This window comes from Nematolebias whitei, chromosome 18, assembly GCF_014905685.2.
Source record: "Nematolebias whitei isolate Nwh7 chromosome 18, NemWhi1, whole genome shotgun sequence".
Classification (NCBI taxonomy): domain Eukaryota; kingdom Metazoa; phylum Chordata; class Actinopteri; order Cyprinodontiformes; family Rivulidae; genus Nematolebias; species Nematolebias whitei.
The window spans coordinates 29,122,150-29,141,664 of record NC_056515.1 but is presented as its reverse complement, the minus strand read 5'-3'; the positions used below and the strand labels follow the sequence as shown (position 1 = coordinate 29,141,664).

The 19,515-nt window shown below is 39.2% G+C and overlaps 2 protein-coding genes across 2 annotated transcripts; both read left to right on the top strand.

Moving 5' to 3' along the window:
• Positions 1-336: 336 nt before the first annotated feature.
• LOC119424276 (heat shock protein beta-1) lies at positions 337-1,433 on the top strand. Its single transcript, XM_037691736.1, has 3 exons — positions 337-783; positions 865-928; positions 1,063-1,433. The coding sequence occupies exons 1-3, from the start codon at positions 402-404 to the stop codon at positions 1,217-1,219; spliced, it is 603 nt and encodes a 200-aa protein (XP_037547664.1). The 5' UTR covers positions 337-401; the 3' UTR covers positions 1,220-1,433.
• Positions 1,434-5,463: 4,030 nt separating this feature from the next.
• On the top strand, positions 5,464-14,215 carry taok3b (TAO kinase 3b). Its single transcript, XM_037692324.1, has 8 exons — positions 5,464-5,784; positions 7,060-7,296; positions 7,372-7,500; positions 7,591-7,794; positions 9,966-10,205; positions 11,069-11,281; positions 11,443-11,625; positions 14,054-14,215. Exons 2-8 carry the CDS (start codon positions 7,111-7,113, stop codon positions 14,213-14,215), a joined length of 1,317 nt encoding a protein of 438 aa, XP_037548252.1. The 5' UTR covers positions 5,464-5,784; positions 7,060-7,110.
• Positions 14,216-19,515: the final 5,300 nt, after the last annotated feature.

The following is a 19,515-nucleotide window of genomic DNA, read 5'->3' as shown; positions in this document are numbered from 1 at the left end:
GCTGTAACTTCTGCAGACAAAGACCTCCAGTATGTGAGAAGACTGCAGAGGCCTGGCTGCCACTTCCAGAGTCACTCACCAAAATCCTGCCAGAGGACAGATATAAATACAAATAATTAGTTTTGTCCTCAGCTTGTCCCGGGGCAACAGAGGAATAATGCCCCGGCTCGTTGTAAATCAGGCCGCTCTCATCTCTTACATCACTCTTTCTGCTCTGTGAGTGTGAAAATGATTCAGCTGCGTATATAAAGTGTGTGACCAGACAGTCGGACCTCCTCCTCATGTTGTCACATAAACACAGCTGCTCCGTTGTTCAGCGCTCAGTCTTGTCAGGGTGGAGCTGCAGGCTTTCTGCTTCAAACACCTCCTTCCTCCAGTCTGAGCTCATCCGTTTTTAGAGAATGGGTGAAGAAAACAAAATGCTGTCCCGTCCCATCTTCCGTCGAGATGTGAGCTGGGAGCCCTTCCCCAACTGGACTCAGCCGAGTCGCATCTTTGCACAAGATTTTGGACTCCCTCCTTTCTTGGAGCCCAGTGATCTGGACTGGCTGGACTGGGCGAAGAAGAGGCTGGCTTCGTTCTCCTGGCCCGGGTTCACCAAGTCCCCGCTTCTGCCTCCGTTCATCGGTCAGAACACGGATCCAAAAGATGTGAGACAACTGCCAAGAGGGGTGTCAGAGGTCCAAACTGGGCAAAACAGCTGGAAGGTTAACCTGGATGTTAATCAGTTTTCACCAGAGGAGATCACAATCACAACCAAGGAGGGTTATCTGCAGATCTCAGGTAGATCCTAAAAGACAGAAAACGTTTGAAGAAGCTGAGTTTTCCATGCTGATGTTTTTGTTTTCTCTGACTCTTGTTAAGGAACACATAAGGAGAGGCAGGACGAGCATGGGCTGGTTTCACGATGCTTCACTCGTAAATACAAGTAAGTTATTTGAGAAATACTAGAGGTAGGAGATCAACACAGAAGCTTTGTAGGTTTTAGCAGCAGATGCTTGAGTTAAAATGTCTTAAAACATCTGGAGGAGTTGCTTGTTGACAAACTCCTCATTTATAAAGGTTGCCACAGGGGGTGGACCTGCAGCACATCAGCTCATCCCTGTCGGGCGGAGTCCTGTCTGTCGAGGCCCCGGTTCCTGGGATGTCCATCAGCAACCCGAGCGATGAGATAGTTGTACCGGTCCAGGTCAAACAGATGCAGGAGGACGAGAACTGAGAGCAGAAACTTCAGCAGTCGAAGCTGAGTGCAGCGACAGTTTGAGGACTGGCAAAAGAAAAAGAAACATTAGATTAATGCATCTTTAATGATGAGGATTAACTAAGTTTGATTAACTGGAATAAAATCTTCACTCTTGTAAATCATCAGCATCATCAGCATTTAAAATTTATTAAACTATCCATTGTCTTGTATATTCTATTGGATGCAGATAAACAAACATCTGTAAAGGTTATTTTTGTGATTTTTTGTTTGTTTAAACGGTGCACTCTGATGTGCACCATTAATGACTAAGAATCATCTTAAATCCTGATATACTGTATTTTTTGGACTATAAGGCGCACTTAAAATTCTTTAATTTTCTCAAAAATCAACAGCGAGCCTTATAATCCGGTGCATCTTATGCATTAATTCTGGTTGTGCTTACTGACCTCAAACCGATTTTATGTGGTTATTGTGAATGAGCTGAATAAAGTTTGACTTATCTGACTGTTTTATTTTGCTTAATGCACCGTATAATCCGGTGCACCTTATAGTCTGAAAAATATGGTATTTAAAAGCTTCTTGCATGTATATTTACAAATAAACAATACTTTAAATAACTGCCTTTTTTAAAGTCTATATTTCCCTGCGGATTAATCAAAACAGTATTGATCATGCATCCCACTGATTTTGTTGGCAAGCTGTAACTACATGTTAATCCAAAGTGCATCTATATCTGTTTAGTCCAATTTTCAAAAGAAGCTTTCAGATGTTTAGATTAAATTTAAATGCGCCAAAGCTACATAGAGACAAAATATCTGAACACTTCAAGATATATTTTAATTATTATTCCCCAGCAGCTTTGAGAATACAGGTCGTCAAAGTTCAAATAAAAGGAACAAAATCAGAAAACTCTCAATATGGCCCCATCTTTCAACAGATCAACACTGACATCTAGCGGTAAAAAAGAATATTACATCACAAAAAAAGAAAAAATTGCAAATAGTTTTGAACGAGTTCCCAACATAATTAAAAAAAAACATTGACAAGAGCTGACAAGTGAAATATAATGGCAAACAAGCTTCCAGTAGAATAATTAATACTTTGTGAGTCCTCAAAAGACAAAACAAATTAAAAGACCATTTCCTGTTTGGAAAGAATTATGAGGAAGCACTTGTAAAATCGTTATATGCAACTATCTACATGTATTGTACAATATACCGTGATATCATCCTATACCTAAATATCCACCCAGTGCCCATATTTGATTTTATGAGGGTTTAATTGGAGAAAATTAAAACCAATTTAAAGAAGAGAACACGAGAATATTCTAGGAAATAATTGGGTTAAAAGTTAAATCTTGTTTTGTCAGAAACTTTATGATCAAGTCCAAGTTTTAGTTCTTCTTATCCTTTAAAATAACTACAATTTTGTTTATGACAAAACAACAGTCCACTTTCAGTGACAAATGCAACAACAAGCTCCCACGTTCAAATAATCTGGTTTAAACTACAAGAAGGATGAAGGATGATGTGGTTCTGCTTCAGGCCGGGACCTTCAGCGTGCACTGGGATGGTTCGCAGCCGAGTGTGAAGAGACTGGAATGAGAGTTAGTTCCTCAAAGTCTGAGGTCATTATTCTCAACCAGAAATGGGTGGAATGCCCTCACAGGGTCGAGGGAGAGTGTTTGCCTCAGGTTCAAGTATCTGGGCGGCTTGTTCACGAGTGATGGTAGGATGGAGCGGGAGATGGATCGAAGGACTGGGACCTTGTCCTCAGTAATGAGGGTGTTGCTTTGGGCAGTCATGGTGAAGAGGGAGCTGAGTCAAAACGCAAAGCTCTCGATTTACTGGTCTGTCTAAGTTCCATGAGGTTTTGGATCATGACTGAAAGAACGAGATCCCAAGTGGCTGCTTCCTTCGCAGGGTGGCTGGACTCAGCCGGGGTGAGGAGGAGCTCCATCATCTGGAGGGAGTTCAGAGTAGCTGCTCCTCTGTATAGAAAGGAGTCAGTTGATGTGGTTCAGACATCTGATTAGGATGAGGATAGAGGTTTTATAGGCACATCCTATGGTAGGAGACCTCAGGAAGACCCAGAAGTCACTGAAGGGATTGTATATCTTCTCTGGCCTGGGAACACCTCAGGGTCCCTGCAGGACGAGCTGGAACGTGTCACTGGGGAGATGGAAGTCTGGGTTTCTCTCCTGGACCCGTCGTCTTCATGACCCAACTACAGATAAGTGGTAGAAGATGGATGGATAAGGACATGAAGAATATAAAGCGTCAAAATCTGTAGTAACTTTTCCAAACTTGAAAAATACAAACCTCAGAAAACCAACTTTTGTTATTTCATTCACTCATTCATTTTGTTTGTCCTTCTAGGCCACACATTCCTAATTTAAAAAAAAAAAAAAAAAAAAAGAAGAAGCAAATAATAAAATAACACAACAGAAGCCTCAAATTAAGCTTTGATCAGCAACATTACAACACTGCATGGATTTCGACAGGCAGAAGTGGCTCTGTGCATGACCTCACCGAGTCAGGTCCTTCTCATCACTGACGTCCACATCCACAAGCTTCCTTCCACTGTTGTCTCGTCGTCCAAACAGGGAAACACAGGAGGTCAACCGGGCAGAGTCACTCAATGGTTTAAGGTCAAAAATAGATTTTCAAGCTGCAACAGAACAAATACAAACACTATCATTATGTAGCCTATAAATTATGTAAAATATTCCTGTCTGGACAGAATAAAGTGAATAAATTCAAAGCTTTCAGCAAACATTTTGGGGAAATGTGAAAAAGGGGCATTAAAAAAGTTATGTTCAATGTCTGGCTGGGTTCAATGGGTGTCTCGTGTCGTGGCTTGGGACTATCTTTGGTGCTTCTTGGCTGCAGATATATATTTTTAATGAATTACAGGTGGTTTTTATGATAAACGACTCAATGGATTGAAATGTTTCTTCTAGTGGTCGTAGAAAAATGCAAGAAAAATAACATCAAAGTTTCACGTTTTGTTCTTGACTCTTGGTTTCCACACTGCGCAAAAAGATTTATCTGTGCAGCTTTAAAGCTAAAGCTCAGATTTTTTTTGAAGAAGGGTTCTGAACAATTAATATCTTACCTGTTGTAGATGGCTCTTTGAATAATCTCAGCTTGGAGAACAAGCGTTTAATTAATAAACTTATGGCTGTACATATGGAGTTAAGACTAAAGTGGCTTGCTGACTTAAAACAACTCTCGTCTTAAGATTTTACAGCAGTTTTGGTAAATATTTTACAAACCTTTGATTTTCCATCATTTTCCTATTACCGCTTAACTTTTATGATATTCTTCCAGGAAGTGTCTCTGGCTGCATTTTAAGTATTACAGCTAGCTGCAAGTTGCATTTGCACCAAATGGCCATGTAATGCAAAAATGTACTGCAATGTAAAGGTTTCTACTGTTCTCGTTAATTAACCGTTAACACATCTTTGAGACAGCAGTTGTTAATGGTTAATAATCCATGGTGGTCGTTGACCTTCTCAAACAGGCCATCAGTTCCTCAATCAGATCAGATTTAAGCTCTATTTTCACAGAGGCTATGAAAAAGCTATCTACAACAGGTAAGATGTTGTTTATGCATACAAGTACATTTCTCCCATTGTTTTTTATTTTTTACAAAATTCTATATATCATCTCATGTAAGCACAGCTGTTCTCATTGTGTTTTACGCAGCAAAACATTATTAATACAACGTGTTAAGATTTATACAAACGAAAGAGGGCTGGAAATGGGATCCCTTGTGAAATTACCTCAGCCTTGTTGAGATGTGCTTGTGTTGTGGTGTCTCTTTAAAGGAAGGGGGAGTGTAGGGAAAGGGACAGAGGGAAGAGATGAATAGAAGGCACCAGAACCACCTACCATGACCAAGTGCGCTGTGAATGTAGGACAGAAATTCGAGTGGAGTACAAACGGATCATTAGGCGACAGATTCGGAGAGAAATCATGTTTGGATGTGCCTTATCTGAGCCAAGGGTTTTTCACTATGGTGCCACATTCGATCATCACAGGGACGCAGGGAAACTGTCTTTCCTCCCAAATGTTTCCTGCGTTTGGATACGGAAAAGGAGAGTGGCAGTAAAACACCTCTCTGGGGCATCTTTCTGATTATCAATGGTATAGCATCGCATAATTCAGCCTCATCGGAGCCGCTTGGTTCTTTCAAAGAAAAGGAGTGGGGGACGACAGAAAACTGACTTCATCCAGTGGCTGCCTCCTCGGGGGTGCCTACAATTGTTGGCCGATGCCCTTTCCTCTCCCAGGAAGGACTTGCACCCAGTAAAGGAGGGAAGCAGCTCGGGGAAGGATGCGCTTTACGCTGCTGTGCTGCATTCAGGGAGATTCGGCACAAACGGAGGGCCTGGGAAGCACCCAGCTCCACTATCTCCTCCTTTTCCTCCCCCCCTGCAGGACCATGCTTGCGTGAGGGATGAGGCCGTGCACAGGGACGCCAGGCCAGAGCTGCGGCCTACACCTGACAAGAGCCGGTCCCCCGACTGCAAGAAGACCCGCGGACACCTTATCACCATCAAATCAGCATCTTTGGTACGCGCGCTCGCCGTCTTCGGCCGTATTGCATGAAATCAAGCGTGCGCGCGTGCACGAGCGCGCGCGCGCCAGTGCGTGTGTGCGTGCTGCTGGCTGCGCGGGGATGAGGAGGGAGGAGGTGTCTGTGTTCTCAGCTGTACATCTGTAGTCATGGCAACCAGATCCTGTTAATGGATGTCATCTTTTTTCCCCTCCATCCTCAGCTTCTCTTATTTGCCTCTGCTTGCGCGCGTGTGTGTGTGACATGCGTTTTTATTATGCCAGATGTGCTTCATCACAAACATTTAGTTTTTATCAAAGGTTATAAAAGGTGACTTTCCACCTTTTTGTTGCTTGTTTTTTTTTTTGGTCCACGCTCTAAAAACTAATGGGTTCTTTTGATAACTCGATTGCTGAGTTGTAACATGTTGGATTAATTTGATCAAATGAGTCAAAAAGTTTGACCCCGTGGTTAATCAGAGATGAACCACGTCATTTTTCACAGTCTACCATTTTAGCCTAAAGTTGCTTGAATTTGACCTGACTGGACTTCTGCTTTAGAACATAGTAAACAAAAAACATGTTTAACCTAATTAGCGTGGTTAAAAACTTTAGTGTGCATGTAGATGATGAGTTTAGTTGCCTGAAATAACATTAATTGATGCATCAATGCCGTAATTATCAATTACACTTTTTAACTTAAATTGCTTTGTAGTCCTAAATTAGCAAATGAGTAATTTTCACCCATTTTGGGGGTAGAAAGCTTAACCTAATCTGTGTTAACTTAATCCAGTTCTGCTGAATTAAAACTTTAAGACTACTTAGGGTTGGCTCAGTCTAAATTAGGTTACAAATTAGTTTATTTTTAACCTAATATAGAGTGTGGTGTGAAAGTTGATTGATTAGAATCAAGAGCGTGCATTAAACAAAGTTTCTTGTTATTGGTGTGTTCTTGGGTGAATATGGCTGAGTTATGACTGAGATACTGCAATTTTTAAACATTTGACATTGTACAGTAGGGGTCTGCACGATAGTAGGGAAATGTGCATGTGCAATATTGAATATTGCAAAAGCATTATCAAATGCCTTACACAAAACTGTATAGCATTTCAGTTACGTTCTTTTAAATCAGCAGTGGGTGATTATGAATATGCAAATTTTTTTTATTGGCATCTAGTCTAGGTCTGTTTTTAGTTGCAATATTGACACTGCTCACTAATTTAAATTTTTTTTTATTTTTGCTTGCTCAGCTTCTTTCACGTTCTGCTTTCCTTTTCATTTTTTGTTGTCTAGGGCATCAGGTAGATCCAGGAGCATGAGCAGGACTTTGAGCTGCGGGAGCAGATGTCTGGGTATAAGCGCATGCGGCGACAGCACCAGAAGCAGCTGATCGCCCTGGAGAACAGGCTAAAGGCCGAGATGGATGAGCACAGGCTCAGGCTGCAGAAGGAATTAGAAACGCACGCAAACAACACTTACATCGAGCTGGAACGGCTGGCCAAACGGCACGTTGCTCAAACAGATAAAGAGGTACAGCTTCAGCAGCTGTAGTGATTTTAGTCACATTTTGATGTCAAAGGCGATAAACTGCACGTCTCTTCACAGATGAAGTCAGTTGCATCAGAAGAAAGAAGGATTCAGCAACAAATTGTTGCTCAGCAAAAGAAAGAGCTGACTTCGTTTTTAGAGACTCAGAAGAAGGAGTACAGGCTTTGCAAAGACAAGATCAAGGATGTGAGTATTTTCACCGGACACGTTGGTGAAGTTTTGCGTTAAACCTGTTGAGCACATCTTTACACCCCGCGTCGCTCCGTTCTGTTGCAGGAGATGGGTGAAGACCTTTGTTTCACCAAGGAGGAGAAGCAGGAGCGTCTGTCTCGGTACAAAGAAACGGTGCAGCGCTCCCAGGCTGAGGAGGAGGCTCACCTGCTGGCCCAGCAGAGGCTGGTCTACGACCGCAGCTGCCGGGCCCTCAAACGTCGGAGTCTTATCAGGCGGCACGAGTTTGAACAGGAACAGCTGAGGGAGGTAATCTGACTTTATACAGCAACAACTGAAACATCGAAGACTGTCGTATGGCTATAATCAGTGGTGGACAAAGTACTCAACTCTAGTACTTAAGTAAAATATTGATACTCGGGTTCAAATTTACTCAACTACAAGTAAAAGTTGCTCAGTCAAAATTTTACTCAAGTTAAAGTACTGAAGTACTTACTTTTGAAAATACTTAAGTGTTAAAAATATGTGCATTTAAAAATACACAAATATTCAAAAGTACTAGTAATTTTGTAGTTATGTTTGATTTTACAGAACTTTGTAACTCTCTGAAACCACTTGATAATGTAGAATGTAGAACCACTACACGGCAACAAGTGGCTTAATAAAATATGTAAATCACAAATATAAGATACTCAAGTAAATGTACTCTGTTACTGTCCACCCCTGGCTATAATCAAGAACAAGTTCTACAAAATGATTTTTAAAAGACACCTAATTGGTTGTAGGTAATCCTTCCACTTTCTTGGCTTCTCTTTATATAAGCTATATTTCTATTTATGAACAGGTCTGCTGAGGTTCAGAACTCCGAGGTCAATTTCACTCTTCATTTTTTTTTTCAGTCTGCTGTTTACTTACTTTTCAACCCAGATCAAGATTTTTACAGTCCATAGAGATCACAACCCACCAAAAGTAGCCCAAGGAAGGAAAACCAGTAAACCAGTGAATGGAGCTAAGTGTTTGTAATGGCCAAAGGCTGTTTGTTTAACTAGATTCTGTTGAAGCTTCACGTGTGCCAGGAGACTGTGGTCTCAGTTTTCAGTGACTAAAGCTGCATAAATCCACAGAGCTGTCATGGTGCTGATGCTGATTTCAGTTTACTACTAAAAGGGGCCAACAATGGCTTCAGCTACACCTGGGAAAGACATGGAACCAGGAAACACAACGGAATGAAGTCATGTCCTGTTGGAAAGCCATTGCTTTTGTCGTTCATGGTGATGCTTTTAACAAGTGCTACTCTTCCAAACATGGCTGCTAACCAACTACGCTCCTCTGAACTTGATCACCCTGATGGCAGGTGCTTCTTGCAGCGGGATGATGCTCCATGCCTTGATTCACAGCAGTGAGCTCGAGGAGCTGACTTGGCCTCCGAATTCTCCAGCGTCAGTCCATTTGAGCCTCTGTGTGAGGTTATGGAAAGAGAAGCCCGCTCCACGGAGGCCTAACTTTATAAAACCTTTTATAAAAGAATCCAACACCTTTTAAAACCTAAACAATCTGATTGGGACCAGATTCCACAACAACGCCTCAGAGTCCACGCCAAGATGGTTTAGGGCTGTTTTGAGGATTCACTCAATATTGTATATCAGTGGCCATATTGTTACAGATGATTGGAGTATTTGGTTTTGAAATGGACCCAGTTTAAAATGGATTAATGCAAAACAAAAAGCAAAACAAAAAACAAAAAAAAAACCAGCATGTTGATTCCTTTACTTTTGATCAATCAGCTGACTAAAATGAACGTTTTTAATATTCCAACATGAAACAAGTTCTCCAACGCATCAAGTTTACACAAACTTACTATTAAATATAACTTCGTAGAGTCTCACCTGAGCTGAAGCCCATAAACTTAAACATCAAATGATTATGATTTTATTTTATTAGCATGAAAACAACTCATATCAGCATTTCAAATGTAAATACATCAGTCAGTGACAGGAGCGAGTGCACTTATAGCGTGCAACAAAAACTGATAGGCCTGTTGAAAGGGAAGTGGAGGACAATCACACACCAAGACAAGAAATTAGGTTTTGAAACAATATTGTAACAGCTGTTTTTGAACTTTCTTCTTTTGAGTCATTCATTCCTTTTTTTTAGGTTAAAGTCAAGGATCAAGGTCAAACTTATTTTTAAAACACATTTACAGACAACTTTAGCTGTGCCAAAGCGCTGTTCATACACTGCAATCACAATAATATGATTAGACTATAACATGTTCTGATTGGTTTTTGGCACTAAAATTATTTAGTTAAATTTAGTAATTAAGACCACATGGATATCAATAATAATAATAATAAAAAAGCTTTAACAGGATTGTGATGCCAGTTGCAAGATGCAGCTGTTCAGTTTGCAGTGAAACAATGCATGCAAAAAGCACACAAACATTGCAAAACAGCATCATTTCATGGATCTTCTTGTCCCAGGAGCTGAACAAGAAGAGGACGCAGAAGGAGATGGAGCATGCCCTGATGATCCGACAGGACGAGTCCACCCAGGACCTGGAGCGCCGGCAGCTGCAGATGCTGCAGAAGCTGCGAGTAGAACTCATGCGGCTGCAGCACCAGACGGAGCTGGAAAACCAAGAGGAGTACAACAGCCGACGGCAAACAGAACTACACAGAAAACACACTCTGGAGCAGCGGCAGCAGCCCAGAAACCTCAAGGTGGGCCTGGTCTTTGATTCTGCATCCTGCTGGATGGGGTTGTCCAGGTGGTTTAGTGAGATGTTAACAAAAATCGCATTTCATTTTATAACTTTAAACCAGAAAACATGATGTTTCATGCTGATAAACATGATATTGTCAATGTTTTCTGACTTCTAGATTTTTTACATAAAATGTAGTAGACATCTTGGCATTCATTTACATTTGTGGTGTCCCAATACAAATCTTCCCCCCCCCCCCCCAGAGATGCTGATCTTGTTGCCATGAGAACCGCTTCTTCCCAAACATGTGCCAGCTTCACAAATGTAAATGATTTCTTCTCCAATTATGTAACAACGTTGGGGTGAGAGGGTCACTTAGGTCATTGAAACATTTCAAGACTTTGGCAAACAAAACTCAGTTTTTATTCTAAACAAATAAACAGTTGAATTTAGGTTTTTAACCCTTTGAATACATTTCTGCTGACATTTTTTGGCATTTCTATCAAACTTCATCTTTATTTTTCTACTGAGCTTAGACGTAGCTTGAACCAAAAGCAAATTTGAACCAACGTTTAATGGATTACCGTATTTTTCGGACTATGAAGCGCACTTAAAATCCTTTAATTTGCTAAAAAAAATCGACAGTGCACCTCATAATCCAGTGTACCTTATGTATTAATTCTGGTTGTGCTTACTGACCTCAAACTGATTTGAGCTGAATAAAGTTTGACTTCTGACTGTTTTGTTTCGGTTATTGCGCCTTATAATCTGGATAATCCAGTGCACCTTATGTATGAAAACAGACCCATTCATTGATATTGCACCTTATAATCTGGTGCGCCTTGAAAAATACCGTAATGCATTGCTGTTTATCCCTTACAGATGCTGGAGATGCAGATCAAGAAACAGTTCCAGGACACGTGCAAGGTGCAGAACAAGCAGTACAAGGCTCTTAGGAACCATCAGCTGGAAGTGTCTCCCAAAGGGGACCACAAAACAATCCTCAAGAACCTGAAGGAGGAGCAGACACGCAAGCTGGCTATTCTGGCTGAGCAGTATGAACAGAGCATCAATGAAATGATGGCTTCACACGCGGTACGAAGAGTTTCAGCTCACTCAGTGTTGCATCGCCTGTTTGTAGTGATCTCATGCGTACAACAGTTTTAATATCCGTTGTTTAATAAACGAGGCTCAACATTAAATACCTAAAACATGAACAGCTGCATTGTCTTTTCCCCCCTAATGTCTTTCTCCAGATGCGATTGGAAGCAGAGCAGGAAAGTGAGTGCCAAGCTCTGAAGCAGCAGCTGAAGCAGGAGATGGAGCTCCTGGACGCCTACCAGAACAAAACCAAGTCACAAATGGAGGCCCAACATGAGCGGGAGCTGCAGAAACTTGAGCAGAAGGTTTCCATACGGAGAGCACACTTGGAACAGAAGGTATGTTTAAAAATCAAAGCGCTACTCAAATACTTCCATAAATGACCTTAAATGGCTTGGCACAAAAGGTCCAGGAAGGAATTTTATTAACTTTGTATTACAGCACATTTTTAGTAGCTCACCCTTAGACAGATTCTTATATTTCTGTTTAGATACAAATAAAAAAACAACAACTTGGAGTTACTTCTCTGAGGGTAGTCGTAGCCCCACCAGTGTCTACTGATAGACCTACTTTAGACTTACGTATGTAGATGAAGACGCGTAAATTTCGCCCTTCCAAACCAGCTGAAAAGCTCCTGCAAATGTCTTTTTTAGATTTTTATATCCCTTAGTTCCCATAAAATACAACAATTCTACAGCTTTTATTAAAAATCATACTAAAAACAAGGAACACCCACAGGAGAATGTGCACAAGGAGTTACTTGTGCTTTGTTCTGATGTCTGTTCGCTGTTTAAACCTACTAGGAGGTAGGAGGGACAGTCTGAACGCTACTTATGGGGATTATAACAACTAATAATGGCCGTTTAATAGACTGATAACATTCAAAGCTGCTGTTGATGTTTTTATGCAATGTAAATACAAATTGTCAATTCCTGATAACTGTTCATTTTTCTGAACCAACTGTTCATTTTTCTGAACCAACTCCAAAGACTGAACAAATTCAGAATTGTCTTGATGATAAAATGTGTGAAACAAACCACATTTAAAACATTTTTGCTGTTTATAAATCAGAATCAGCTGTGTTGGTTGAACACAGAAACACCATTAGTCCTGGAAGAGGGATACCACGAGAACGTAATCATTCTTTATTAATTATTAGTTATTTAGTCTGCAAAGTGTCTGGGAAAAAAAAAAAAAAAGAAACTCAAAAGTTTATTTGATTTGACAACTCAAAACTCAAGGATTTGTAAAATGTGGTATCCTTACAAGCAGAAGGATGAAGAAATGTAGTGTTTTTCTATATATTGGTTGGTTGGAAAGCAACTTTAAAGGTTTCATGATGTCAACAGACTAAAAGTTGTCAGGATAATTTTCTAAATTCACAGAGAGACATCCAGTTCTTACATGATGTGGGATGTAAAGGTCATGGATGTTTTTCACTTATCGTACTTGTCGCCGTACACACCGCTTTGCTGTATAAGTCACATCTATTATGCGTCACCGCTGATGCGTCGCGTTTGTTACGCGTCACTGCTGACAACCTGGAAATGTGGGCCGGTGTTGTGCTAAAAATCGATTGGCTGCCAAATGGCGGCTGCGGGAGCGTGCAAGAGGACTTTAACCAGAATTTAAAAAAATTAACACTTAAAAACAATTATTTGTTTGCTCGAAATTATAGCAAAGGTGTGTCTCAGTCAAACTTTTCCTTAATAAACGCACTTTGACAGTCAAATCAGCTGCACTTCAAAATCTGATTCAAAAAAGCAGGCACGCGGAGTGACAACTCTGTGCATTTCTTTGAAATTTAACAAAATTACTACCTAAAACCAACTATTTGTTTGCTTGAAATTATAGTAAAGGTGCGTCTCAGTTGAACTTTTCCTTAATAGAATGCACTTTAATGGTCAAATCAGCTGCATTTCGCCTGGGCGGCGCGGTGAAATGCAGCTGATTTGAGGTTTGCACCAGGAGTTCTGGAGCGAGACAAAACTGGCTTGGTATGGCAAGCCAAGTGTCTCATTAATAGCCATTTTTACTTATTAATGAGACACTTGGCTTGCCATTTTAGTCAAGGGCCCTCTAGTGGCTGAAAATGGTAATGTTCAATATTTTCCATGTCAGAATGAATGAAATCCTCATATCTCAGCCAAAAGTTGGGTTATAAATGTGGGGGAAAAACCCATAAATACATTGCTTCACTGTATAAGTCACAGGCATGCTAATTTATGCAAAAAACTGCAACTTATACAGCAAAAATTACAGTACTAATGTCAAATGTTATAGAACCATGTGTGTGAGTTAGAGTTGTTTTGTCTTAATGTGGAGCCTGCACATTTAATAAACTTCAAAGTCCCTAAGCTGGAAAGCAGAGTTGTCTCAGCCTCACCTTTTACGATAAATGTATAAATTGGCGCTCCTTTATGCTGTCGGCGGGCAGACCTTGTGATCCGGGTGACATATAATATCTTGTATGCCTGTTTCCAATTGTTGCTCCTCTTGCAAGAATTAAACCTGGGTTGTGAAGATCTTTTAGTTTCCTTGCGTAGCTTATTTATTTAATGAGCTCATGATAGGATAATTAACTTATCCAACATGACATTTTAGGACTTTAGGAATAAATTGCCTACCATCAGTAAATCCCGGGGCCATATATGGGCAGTCCTGATAACATATGACAGCGACATTTTCATTTTACTGATGAAAACAGAAGCTAAAAGTAGCCTTAATATGTGACTAAATAACAGCCATGATGTTTGCTGATTGCAGATTGAAGAGGAACTGGCTGCTCTCCAGAAGGAGCGGACTGAAAAGATCAAGCACTTGTTGGAGCGTCAGGACAGAGAAATGAGCACTTTTGACTCAGAAAGCAACAGCCTCGGTTTCGGAAGCCTCGGATCTCTGGACTTCCCCAAAGAAGACAACAGATGAAAGTGGATCTATCTTTTTACAGGACAACATATCTGTGCCCTTTTCGACTCCACTCCACCGCGGTGACAAAACCGGACAACTTCCTCTGCTACTTCTCTTCTCTCTTACATCTTCTAATTGAGGTGTTACTACGTGCAATGAGAGCTTCTGTTTGAAACTCGAAGAGGGAGAAACAGAAGAACCACTAAAGGCGTCAATAAAAAGGCAGTGTTTGAACTCTTTTTTCCTCCATGCCATTTCCTCTTTTTTGGTATGAAACAAATAAATCAGGAAATTTTAGTAAAAATGGGCACTTTGATATGTTTAAACAGAAACCCATCATGTTCATATGATACTCAAAGTGTGTGTTACATGGAGGGACATTGTGGAATGTGAACTGCGGACTCCCCCGTGGTGTTAAGCTGCTTTGTCTTATTTATTTTTTTTAACAATTGAAATTTTGTTGTATTTATTTTAATCTCTGAATGTGAAAATTACTGTACGGGGTATCACTGGGGTTTATTCTTTTGAGTTTTTTTGCGATCATACTTCCATGTTGTGCTTATGCATACAGTAGAACGTGGTCCCTCACTTTTTCTAGGCAACACATTCAATCTTTCTGTTCATTTGACATGTAGAAACAATTGGCATTAGCTTGACCAACCTGTTTATCCTCACAAGTCAAGATCCCACTTGGTGAAACTGCTTATTATTGCATGCACTTTAAGGACAAATTCAGGTTGTGAAGTGAAGCATGAATCTGTCAGAGATTTTAGCTGTTTGTATATAAGTGGTCACAGCTACTTTTTGTTCACTTTTATTTTAAGCGCCACATTTGATATGATTTTTTTTTTATTTTCCACAAATGCCTTTATTTATTTTGTGCCTGAAGCAGATTTAAGTTATTGTGTTTGTTATATCTATATTTTACTGATTTAGGCCAGCACCATTTTGTTTGTCCGGACTTGTGAATCATTTAATGTTCACTAATCTTGTAAAAGGAAAAATGGTGAGAATTGTGCTGTATAATTTTTGATATGAATATTTGTACATGAGAACATAGCTAGAATATACAGAGACACAGGTCTATTACTGATAACAGAGCCTAAAGAGAAAAGATTTCTGCTTCTTTTTTTTATAATATTGACAAATGGTCATACAGTAGTTCAATATATTGCTAAGTCAAACTACTAGACTTACAGATTGTATAAATGCTGGTGAATGGAACCACACACTTCTTACAATATCCGTGTGAGGATCTGTAAACGTCACACGGCGCAGGTACTGGGTCGCATTTGGAGTCATTTGTGTTCGGGGACAAGATTTTCCAGACATTTTTCACCGTGTTCATTACGATCGCTGACCAGGTTGCACAATTATTCCATTCACGGTGAATGGAAAAAAGGTAATTTTTTGGTGCTTAAGTTTGAGAAACCACCTTTAGCCTTGTAGTTTTTTGTCAGAGAGAACAGTTTGAGTTTCACAAAACGCGAGCATTTTGCAACCCTCCTTCTGAGTCAAAACTCTACTGAAGACCCATGACCTTTTTGGAGTGCCCCAGGCAGCGAATCACTCTAAAATAATTAGCTAAATGTGCGAAAAAAATAAACTATTTTTGATCATTTTTGAAGTATTTAAAGTGGAAGTCTTGATGCAACCCTGTACTGTTTAACAGACGTCTTTTTCTTATTTTTTCACGCCATAATGGGTCTAATTCCTCAAACATTACAAAGTAATTCCAAAAGATGAATCTAACAATCAGTTTCTGATGGCAATAGAATCTAAACGCTCTTATTTTACACGTTGGGAGCTAAATGAAGAGTTCTGAACTTCCATTTGGTTTCTCAGACTTCTCCACGTTCATGAACTTTCTGAAATTGGATGAAAACGTTTCTCACATGCAGTAAGGCCCTTTCCTCTGGTTTCATCTTACTGAAGAAGCTTTGTGGACCAATGGTTGCATTAAAAATGTGCTGATAGGGTGCTTGTTTACCCGAGAGCTTCAGAACAACAAACCTTAAGATTTGTGTAATTTTAGGTTACTAGAAAGATGTATTTAGTTAGAATATAAAGGGGACTTTCCTAAAGAATTTTATTCACCATTTCCTGTGCAGTTCAAAGACAAAATAAAAAAAAGGTTTTGTTGAAAAAAGAAAAGTTTCAACATCCTGCCTCTTGTGACAGTGCAATTCTTCGTATGTGCGGTTGAATTTCTTTGCAGTGCCCCTTTTGTGGCGTACTTCACTTTTTTTTCCCCTTTGGTGGGAAACAAACACTGTGACCTACATTGTGTGATTTGCTGTTTTCTATAATTCAGAACGCAGGCCAGAAATAAGACGTGAAAACCAGTTACCTGAAATGGGAATGAGAGGAAACTCGGGCTGCAGAGGGCCCTTTGTTTTCTTTTATATCAAAGAGAACGTGCTAAGTTTGACTTGCACGGCTTATTTTGGTGTTTTTGCACTCTATATTGCTGTCAGGAATCCCATTGTAGTTTCATTGAACTGGCAACATCTGCAGCAGCTGCTTGCCTCACCACAACCCCACTTTTATCCCGTATGGGGCACCTGGAAAGCCCCAAGACTGGCAGAGAGGTGTTTAGCCTTTACCTGAAGCGGCGCTGAATGCTGGTTTGTGGTGAATCGAGTTCCCCCCTCATCTTTTCTCAGGTAGTCAGTGGTTTGGCATCAATGCAGCATTTATTGTTTAGAAACTAAGATGCAAATTTCACCTAAAAGTCTGGGGGTCATGTCAGATTACAAGTCCTTTCACTTTCTGCAATACGTGAACCTGCAGCTTCCAGTCACAGCAAAGATGTCTGAACTCTAAATGTCCATATAATTAGACATCCATCCATCCATTATATTTACCCAACTCATCTAGTCTTACAGATATCAAGCTCAAGTCTGGTGTGGTAGTAGCTGAGAGTCATTCCCAGCATGAACTGATCAAGCAACATTCATTAACATAACCTTGTCTTTAACTATCGGAGTCAACTCTTTATTTGAAAACATCTCGTATCATGACACTTACAGAAAACAATCAATGGGCATATATTTACAACTGATTAAATTTTGGAGTCATCACAAATCAAGATGGCCACCACAGCTAGTTGATTTGACAAAACACAAAAGCTATAGCTCCGTCAAATTTACAGCTATTAGGCCAAAAAATGGTGTGGGAGTAGCTGAGTATGGGGTGCCGTTTGTAAAGTTACAGTCAAAAATTAACAGCAATATTTTGGTTTATTTAGCCTTTCATGAAATAATTTGTTTTTCCCAAAGTCACATTTTCACCATGTCATTCATACAATTATAAATGTCATAGTTCCAAACTAAATATTTAATTTACAAGTTAAATATTTATTTAACAAACTAAATACTTAACTTGCAAGTTAAATATTTAGTTAGCAAGCTAAATATTTAGTTCCACACTAAATATTTAGTTTCCAAGTTAAATGCTTATGTCCAAGATAAATGCTTAATTTACAAACTAAATATTTAACTTGCAAGTTAAATATTTAGTTACGGAACTAAAAAAAATAGATGTAAATTAAATGTTAAATTTCCAAGCTAATTATTTATTTTCAAAACTAAACATTTAATTTCCAAACTAAATATTTATTGTCCAAGCTAATTAATTAATTTCCAAACTAAACATTTAATTTCTAAGTTAAACGTTTAATTCCTAAACTAAATATTTAATTTGCTAACTAAGTATTTAGCTCGGACCTAAATATTTATTTCCCAAACTATACATTTAATTTCCAAAATATTTTTTTAATTTGCTAACTAAATATTTAACGTGCAAGTTAAATATTTAATTTGTTAGCTTGGTCATAAACATTTAGTTTGTAAACTAAATATTTAGTGTGGAACTAGTTTTACTAATATTTAGCTTGCTAACTAAATATTTAGCTTGCAAGTTAAGTATTTAGTTTGTAAACTAAATATTTAGCTTGTAAATTAAATATTTAGTTTTGAACTATGACATTTATAGATGTATGAATAACATGGTGAAAATGACTTTGAAAAAAAAATTTTTTTTTCTTATGAAAAGCTAAATAAACCAAAATATTACTTTTAATTTTTGAGTGTGTAACTTTACAAATGGCACCTCATAGATGAGCATCGTCCACAACAGAAACTTTAAGCACTTGATGCAGTGCAATATTTTACTTGATACAATGGCATGTCATTGGTGCCAACGCTGTCCGTCTGTTAGCAAAATATCTCTTGAACCACTTGATGGATTTTAGGGAAACTCTCAGAAGGTAATCACTGCATGTACATCAACAACTCTTTAACATTGGAAGTCGACCCAATTCAAGATGGCTGCCACAGCTCATTGATTTTAGCCAACACAAAGATGGTTGTAACTGTGAATTTTCAAGCTACCGAGATAGATTTTGTGTGGTAGTAGTTGGAAGTACTCCCCATGAGTGCAAACACATTTTGCAAGATCTTAGAATGTTACATTTGAGTTCATTAACAAAGTTTGACCAAAACATTGCAACTTTAGGTTGTAGAGATGCATTCCTTCAAAAAATGCTTGACCTTTGATTTTTTTATTTATTTATTTCTTAATCAAAAAAATTGGAGGAAGTAATTCTCCATTGTGTCACGATGAACTCACCTCCTGGTCTGAGCCCGGCCTCTCCGACGCTGCAGCTCATCTTCTGACACAAACATCACATGCATTGGCTACGCAGACCCACTTCTTTACGTAGTTGTAAAAGTTTCAGATTGTGAAATGCATTTCCTGTGAACTCACTGGCTTCCTGTGTAAATATTAACATGAAAATATTTAAATAATAAAAAAACCCAGATGAGGTCAAAAGGGTCGGTCAAACAAAATTCAGCTGAAATGTTCACCGACACTTAAAGAAGAAATAGCAGTCGAGGGAATTTTAATACAAACGCCCTTCCTCAAAAGACAACATCTGCTCGTGTCATATTATCGCCACATGAGTCATCTTTCACTTTAGTTTTTAATATTTTTCTAATACAGTCATCAAAGGATCAGAACTTGTCAGTAAATGACCACTAAAGCTTTTAAAGATGCACAAAAATGAGCCTCATTTTCTGTTGTCTGAGCTCAGAGGAATTCAGATGCTTCTAAAGGTTCATTAATATGAAATTAAAGGTGATGCATTTCTTGAAGGGATGCATATCACCCGCTGCTTTTCATGCAGAGTTTTAGATTAAGATAATTTTATTGTGAGACAGGATTAAGTCTCATAAATGACCTGATGAGAGTCCGTTAAAGTAACGTGTAGTGCTCACAGTATGTGCTAAGGATGATGCTCAGCTCCCACCACA